The sequence below is a fragment of the Mchenga conophoros genome, linkage group LG11 (genome assembly GCF_057382185.1).
Source record: "Mchenga conophoros isolate Kocher_MC1m ecotype Shallow Benthic linkage group LG11, M_conophoros_male_GT1.1, whole genome shotgun sequence".
Lineage (NCBI taxonomy): Eukaryota > Metazoa > Chordata > Actinopteri > Cichliformes > Cichlidae > Mchenga > Mchenga conophoros.
Window position 1 is genome coordinate 10,891,052 of NC_140536.1, and position 8,378 is coordinate 10,899,429.

General features: G+C 41.7%; 1 protein-coding gene across 1 annotated transcript; it reads right to left on the minus strand.

The window, feature by feature from the left end:
- Positions 1-255: 255 nt before the first annotated feature.
- trhra (thyrotropin-releasing hormone receptor a) lies at positions 256-8,144 on the minus strand. Its single transcript, XM_085290876.1, has 2 exons — positions 6,990-8,144; positions 256-2,742 (listed from the first exon to the last, which is right to left on the minus strand). The coding sequence occupies exons 1-2, from the start codon at positions 7,794-7,796 to the stop codon at positions 2,302-2,304; spliced, it is 1,248 nt and encodes a 415-aa protein (XP_085147002.1). The 5' UTR covers positions 7,797-8,144; the 3' UTR covers positions 256-2,301.
- Positions 8,145-8,378: the final 234 nt, after the last annotated feature.

Sequence of the window (8,378 nt, forward strand, 5' to 3'; positions counted from 1 at the left end):
AGGATAAAAGATCTGATGTCTCAACAGGACCTGGAAAAACTAGTCCATGCATTCATCTTTAGTAGGCTTGATTACTGTAACAGCATCTTTACAGGTCTACCTAAAAAATCAGTCAGACAACTACAGCTCATTCAGAACTCTGCTGCTCGAGTCCTCACTAAGACCAAAAAAGTGGACCACATCAGTCCAGCTCTGAGGTCCTTACACTGGCTGCCTGTCCGTCAGAGGATAGACTTTAAAGTTCTGATGCTGGCCTATAAAGCTCTGAATGGTTTAGGACCAAAATACATCAATGACCTCCTGACCCAGTATGAACCATCCAGATCCCTCAGGTCATCTGGATCCGGTCTTTTATCAGTTCCCAGAGTCAGAACCAGACACGGAGAAGCTGCATTCAGCTTTTATGCTCCTTATATCTGGAACAAACTCCCAGAAAGCCTCAGATCAGCTGAAACACTCAGTTTATTTAAATCCAGGTTGAAGACTCACCTGTTCTCAGCTGCATTTGAATAAAGCACCAAATCCACACTTTAAGCTTAAATTTCAAAACTTACATTTAACTACTGATTTTATCTACTGTTCTGATTTTATCTGTTTTGATTTTATATACTGTTTTGTTTGTTTGTTTGTTTGTTTGTTTGTTTGTTAATTAGTTAGTTAGGTTATTTGCTTGTTTTAATCAATTTTAAATCATGCTTTTTATTTGTTCTTGTTTCTAATGTCTCTGTAAAGCACTTTGAATCACCTTGTTGTTGAATTGTGCTATACAAATAAACTTGCCTTGCCTTGCCTTGCCTTAGACTGACAGAAAGTCATCAACCGAACTGTCGATGTAACAGAATACTACTATGATTAGTTGTCAGTGTGCAATGTGGTATGCTTATGGCATACTTGTGGTGATAAAAGTAATCGTCTGACTGTTACTAACCACTTTAGGTCAAAGGAAAATAAGAGCTCCATTCCCAGAACAGGGAGAGGAAGCTGGGCAGAGTCAAGCGAATAGAAAGTGATCGCTCAACAGTCACATCAGCCATAAATATGAAGAACAGTTGTACATAAACAAGGTCTCATCACACAGCCAGTTCCTAGGTTTGAATCCACTGTATGTTCTCGCTGTGCCTCTATGGAGTCACTGTGGGTACTCCTCTAGGACGTGTGTTGTGCTAACAGGTGATTCTAAATTACTCTTAGCTGTAAAGGTGAGCGTGGATGGTGGTCTGTCTCCGTGTGATTGCTTTGCAAGAGACTGGCGAACTTCCCAGGGTGCACCCTGCCTTTCACCATATGATAGCTAGGATAGGCGCCAGCTGCTTGCAAACCCAAGTTAACAAGCGGTTAAGAAAATGAAATGAAAATGAGTGAACGTCCATTTAGTATATACTTCTGTCTGAAGCTGACTATTTAAGTATTGTTTGATAATGAGGGAATGGACTAGGGATTAAGCTGTGTTTCAGGCACACTCTGGAGTTTCTCCTTTTTTTGTTCACTTGCAGTGAAAATGTTTCTGATTAGCTGGCAAATTGAATTTAAATATGAAATGTTCGACCAAATGGGGACTCCCGGGGGAATATCTGATCTGCTCAACATCCACAGCAGTGTTTGCTAAATCTGTCTGTCTGCTGTTTCGTACTGGATGGAGCGAGAGCTGTTTGTTGAAAACAGCTGCCTGCTGTAGCTGAGAGTGGCACTATCAGACTAATGGGAACAAACAAAGAGTTAAGCGAGACAGCTAAATCATTTTAAACTTGCCGTAAAGGTCTCTAACGGCAAGGCTATTATCACAAAGACCTATGACATCCACTAATGAAATTTCCTTTTGAGTGTGACTACTACTTTAATGTCTTATTCAACAGTCTGGTTTTGTTTAGTGGGAGAAAGATGAGATGAGAAGGCACCCTACTTCCGACAAATTTGTCATACAGCTATACAGTAACTTATAACAAATCGGTGCCATGCAAGTTTATACTATAAAGCTTATGGTAAAGTTAATAGAAAAGGTGATTTTGTATTACATCATAGGGCTGAGGAGGATCACTTCCTGCATTAATAATTAAGACTTCCTATTTTATGATATTTTCTCTCTTCTTGCATTTCACACAAAAATGCAAGAAAGCCTACAGCACAGGGCAGCTCATCCTATTTGTCTTCTGGCAAATGTTGATGTCAAATAAAACAAACATTTACAAGAGGAAAAAATCTTGAGAAATAAAGCTGGAACCTGTATATTCAATACATGTCAGAATCAATACTGGAGCTGTCAGAATCTCTGATACCACCTTCAGGTGGAAAGGTTGTTTCTAGTCAGGCCTTGACATCCCTGCTCGACGGAGAAGGCTCTTCATATACCATCTTTTTGGCATTTGGCAGGATGCTGGCAGGTAGGTACTGAGCAGACGGTGTGTGGAGCTCATCCATAACTGTGGTGAAGTGGTCAGGACTTTCCCCGTTGGACGTTTCCTTGATGACACTGTAGGTGAGGGCCACGCTGTAGGACGCAGGCTTCTCCATGCGCTGAGGGCCACAGTGACACAATTTCTTAAAAGCGGCACGAAACTTCTGAGACATGGCGTTGTAGATGATGGGGTTGATGGCACTGTTTAGGTAGATGCAGAGACGGCAGAAGAGCAGGAACCAGGTGTCCAGGTAGGGCTTGTCCAGGAAAGAGTTGACCACCACCAAGGTACGATAGGGCATCCAAAGTAAGGCGAACAGGATCACCACCACAGCGAGCATCTTTGTCACCTGGGAAAAAAATTCATTCATGTGTTAAAGAAGCTTTTTTTTTTTATTTAACTTTTATTTTTACAGGTAATCTCACTGAGATTCAATAACTCATTTACAAGACGAACCTGTTTCGGACAGCATAATAAAAAGTTTTTAAATGCTCATCAGGTGTAAATGAAGCCCAACACATTGCACTACTGCACAGGGTTGTTCAACAGCTTTTTACCCAGTAAGCTATGAGCCAGCATGCACAAAACCAACACCCTATCATGCATCGACATTGTCTTTACATGCAGCTGCGCCTTCCCCACAGTTAAATGAAAAAACATCTTTATGTGGTGTATGAAATTTCACCCCTAACTTTTTTTTTTGCTAATATTAGTTTTTGTCTGTAACTAACACTCTGCATAGTTTTGACTGTGATTCCTTTGGGATTTAATTTATTTAATGTATGCAACTCTGTAGTTCATCTACAAATTTGTTCTCAGTGTGGTCAGCCTATCAACATCCCTATTATACAGCTGCAGAACATCAAACACTTCTGCTTCTCATTGGAAACATTCAGCTGGTGAAGTGGCTTTTCCTGTGAAACAGCCTATTTGTTTCAGATGTCAGAGCACAGTACAATGTGTTAAAAATACCTCTACACAAAACAACAACAACAACAAAACAAATCCTTATTAGTGACCACAGGTGTCACCAACTGACCAGATAATCTAAGTTGTTTTTTTTTTAATTTCAAGGTTCATGTGAAGGCACTGGGATAATTTGAAAATTGGTGGTGTTGCCAAATTGAATAGGCAAAATGTAAAATTCTAAAGAAAAAAAAAGGTAAAATCAAATCCTGAGGCGGGGATAAGCAGTTTACCTCCTGACCTTATGAACCTTTGTTCTCCCGCCTTTAAGCCACCTCCACCCAGCCACTGTGTTGGTTATTTAATCTCTTTACAATGGGTACAGCCTGAAATGGCAAACAAAAAGCTCAACATGTGCTTTCATGGCACAAAAAATGTCCTTAAAAACAGCACGCCATGATTTAAAAACTCATGACAAAACTTCTGACCAGGGTTCAAAGATTTAAAACTGCAGCATATATGGGGTCATCATTCACCTGCTCCCACATGGTGGAGCGTTACTACAATATTTAAAGACAACAATATTGAGCTCAGAAGAGGAAAGCTGCCCCACACTAAATTTCAAAAAACCTTGTTTTAAAAAATTTTAAACTTGTCACGACCATTTATTTATATCAGTATCAATATGAGCTGATAACAGCTAAGCAAACAGCTGGTGGTTCAGCTGATACACTTCTGTGTTTCCCACTTGCAAATCTCATATACAACGTGACCCACCTCCAGCTTAGCTCCTCATTTTTATGCTGTGTCTGACTTCATCAATGTCATGCCATTGATGCCTGCTCGGATCTGTGTTCTTAGGGGTCATGCTGCACCTCTCAGCCTAAAGCTTTTCACGCATGCAAATGCAAAGGCAGGAAGGTGCCAGCGCTGAGCCTTACTGTCAAACATGGATTACTGTGGACAGTAATAAGAGTTTCCTTTGACCATAGTGGTTATGAACAAAATTTGAATGTCAGAGCTGAGTAAATGTGTCCAAGTTATCAAGTGGGTGTTTTCTTCGACTTTTCCAGTTTGGTGATTGGAAATTCTGAGTCCCTATCAAATACAGAACTCTGCTTTTGTCTTTAGACCTTTGTGCTCAACTTTGATCATCTGGAACCAGCAAACCAAGACACTGTCACAACCTTTGGACATTTTCATGAAAAGGTTGCCAAAAATGGTCTAACTTATAATACAGCATGCTATAGTACCAGAAAATCACCTGTTTCAAGCCAAAAACTCTTCTTCGTTCACCTGATTGCACTTGTATATACTAGGGGTATAATTTGAATTGAGAACTTTGTTGATCGTAAAAGCTGTGAAAATGCCAGCAGGTCTGCTCGAACATTGCAACAAATAACATGGCTACACATACATCGAGGCGTGGATTGACCTTTTTACTGCTGCACTGGGGTTTTGCCAATTATTTATCTGGTAAGTGTTTTAGGGTGGAGTCACTCGCATTGTACAAAAATCACCTGAATTAGCAGCACACACCAGATGGGTGTACTGTGAAGCAAGCTTATTAGGTTTACATGTACAGTGTGTTCCTATGTCACCCGAGGATAATGACATCAGAAAAAACAAAAGTGAAAATGGGTCCTTTTTACAGCGGATTTATACAAAATTTGGGTGTGCTACATAAGCACACCCCTCAGGGACTGGATAGTTTTTACCATGATTCTAACATGGGAAAGAGGGACAAGTATACTGCTGATCAGCTTGTTGCTCAATTGGTGCATCACTTAATCAAAGCAACATTGATGCTACACATCAGTGGCTCATACCAAACTATCCAGTTAAAAAAATGAAAAGATTTGATGAGATAAAAATCTTTCCAGCTTGAAAGTCTCTCGTCAATATTAGTGACCTATTTGAACACCTATTTAATGTTTATATAATTTATTAAGTAACTGGATCAAATCGTTAATCACAACTTTACAAAGATTGGATTTATTAATTTAGTTGCCGGGTAAAAATCTTGATGTTTAAACGTGCATGTAATCAACCCGTATCCATATTCATGACATGTTGTCTCAGCTGCAGTGAGGTGAGTCTAATTGACTTGGATAGGGGCAGAGCAAGTGCCATCAGCAAGTGGAGTGCCTAATCTTAGCTGCTGTTGACATTTAGGTAACTCGGTAAGGTATGTGGTAGGAGGGAGGGGTTGTTGGTTGTGTCTGTGTTGAGTTGTGAATGCTGACGATAACAAGCAAATCTGGCTGTGCTTTGGCAGAAATGTGTTAGAATAAAAACCCCACTGATGGAGAAAAGGACTAAAAGTCTATTTGAGTTAGGGTTAACTGATCTGACTACCCAGCAGAGCATGGAGCTCCCTCAGGGTTACCACACCCCCTTGTCATTCCAGGAAGGCTTCTTCCCCTGATCTGATAAACAAACATCTCTCCCTGCAGCCTACCTAGGTGTCTGGCATGGTGTCCTTACCTTTAGAGGATTCAGTTTTATTCATAAAACTGTTTTTAAAATGTTAAAAAGAAAAAACTAAACAGAAGATAGATAGTGAAATTGTTTTAGACTGTTTAGCAGTACTGCATGTGGCCGTGTGTTTAACAAAAGACATAGATAAGATAAGATAATTCATCTTTTGGCCTATATTTAGGATGGACTATCTCAAAATTTCTGCTTCTTATTCAGTCCTAAGCTATAGAATCTCCTCTGTTCCACAAAGAAAGAAAGAAAGAAAGAAAGAAAGAAAGAAAGAAAGAAAGAAAGAAAGAAAGAAAGGGAGGGAAATGAACTGGCTGGTTTTACACTCCACCAGGCTCAGTTACCAGTACTTTAGGAACTAAAGATTAATGGAAAGTTTTCAGAATAAAATAAGATTAACAGAAGCTGCGTTTAGGTATATGAATTTGTCCTAAACCCCTCCATAAACCCCCTTACTAAGACAGGCCCTCCCTGTTGTGCTAGAGGGACAGTATAGTTTAGGCATTTGCATGGTCTGCTTGGGTCCGAGTGAAAATTCGTCAGGAGAGGGTGAGGTCTCACCCTGCAGACGTGTCTGAAACGCAACAATCCACCAACTACTCATGCACCGTGACTGCAGACACGTGTGTGCCTGCAATGTCGGCCTGAAATACAACCATTAAGAATGTAGCCCCGCCTCTGATATGGGTGCAGCATTGATGGAATTGCAGTTGAGGATTTTTGAGATTTTTTTGTTTTTTGCAGGATTTTTAAAATTTTACCCCCTCACACGGAGATAAGGACGAGAAGACATAGTCTAATTTCTCTCAATGTCTGTAATCCACGAAGCTGTGGATCTTTCACTAAAGAAACGGCTTTTTAAAAAGCGTTCTTTCTTTTTAAAGAAACGCTTATAAGCCAAGGAACCCAGGTTGGGTGTTCTCATTCTGTTTCATGCGGTACAAAATCTTCCAAATCCCAAACAGACAGGTTTTTTCCTGTCACCATAAACTTAGACTAGCATAACTGAACGCAGGGCTACATTTCATTGTCAGAATATCTATCTGGATTTAAAAAGAAGAAGAAAAAGCAGAGATGCAGAATAAATCTGCTGGAAATGAAACATTTAACTTGTTTTTAATTGGAACGAAATACAGTCCCTCCGCAACCCAACTCACGCAGAAAAGTGCTACGGGGATGATGGTGACGATAATGAGCTACCTGTCTGCGGGAGGCAGCCGTGGTGCTGCTGGAGGAGCTGGTGCTAATCATCCTCCCTCCCTGAGTCGTCTCCTTCTTCCACTTCTTGGTGCTGTCCTTCGGATCCGAAGGCAGTGGATTGATGAAAAGTATCCTGGCGATCAGTCCGTACAGAACCGTGGCCAGCATGAGAGGCAGCACGTAAAACACCGTGAAATCCGTGAAGTAGATGGGCAGGTAGTGACTCCTGGACACCTTGTAGGCGCAGGTGAGCAGCACCACGTTGTCATAGATCAACTTTTTAGTGTCTGACAGAAAGAGCCACATGATGCAGTAAACAGAGGTGAGCGCCCACACCAGCATGATGATTTTCTTAGCCCTGGATAGAGTGCACAAGAATTGCGCTTTAATAGGGTGGCAGATGGCGATGTAGCGCTCCACTGTGAAGGCGGTTATGGAGCAGGAGGACGCGTTTATCCCCAGGTACTGGAAATAAGTGATGCCCAAGCAGCCCGCGTAGCCGTACACCCACTGCCCGTGCAGGGCGTCGGTGATGTTGGGCAGCCCGGCGGCCGTAAGGACCATTAGGTCAGCCGCCGCCAGGCTCACAAGGTAACAGTTAGTGGGAGTCCGCATGTGTTTGGTGGTCAGGACTACCAGTATGACCATCACATTCCCCACGATCCCAACCCCACATATTAGAGTCACCAAAAACACGCTGGCCACCTTGTATTCAAATGAATAGTCAGTCCACACTCCAAGGGTCTGGTTGTCGTGCACCGAAGTGTCATTTTCCACAGTCATGTTATCCATGGTGAGATTTTTCATGACAAGAGGAAGCTGTCGCTCTTTGGAGTTTTAAGAAAATTACACCGAGCTTTCAGAAACATGCATTACACAGTGAAAAATCTCTGCAGGGCCACAGTACGAACTGTATCCACCAAGAGCCCCTTTCTATAAATCCTTTAAAAACTTAATTTCATCCGCACAGGATCCAGTCAAATTGTCTGTTCTTCTCAGCGAAATCCATTCCACTTTGTGATATCGAAAAGCCATCAAATCAAACTCCAGCGCGCTTTTCCCTTCACACATCATAAAGAGGTCTGAAGTTTGCAGCCAGAGGAGAGGAGGTGCTGCAGGCTCCACGCTTCGCTCTCGTCTCACCGCTCACACAGTCATGACTGGGAGCTTCCTGCAGAGCATCTCTGCTCCTTCCAGCCCAGTGAAGTCACAGGCTGACGCACCGGAGCCACGAACATTTTTTTTTTCAAACCAGGGACTCCCGTGGGGCCGTTCTAAAAATCCATGCTAATTTTGAAAGTAATATTCCAAGAAAAAGTAAAACTAAGACAAAAGTTCTAATAAGAGGGAAAACCAATAAAGGTTTTAGAGTGATTTCCAGTTAAACTC

Coding starts and splice junctions, on each gene's coding strand:
- trhra (XM_085290876.1), bottom strand. CDS start 7,796: ATGAAAAATCTCACCATGGATAACATGACTGTGGAAAATGACACTTCG. Junction 2,743..6,989: donor CGGCTGCCTCCCGCAGACAG/GTAGCTCATTAT, acceptor TTTTTTTCCCAG/GTGACAAAGATGCTCGCTGT.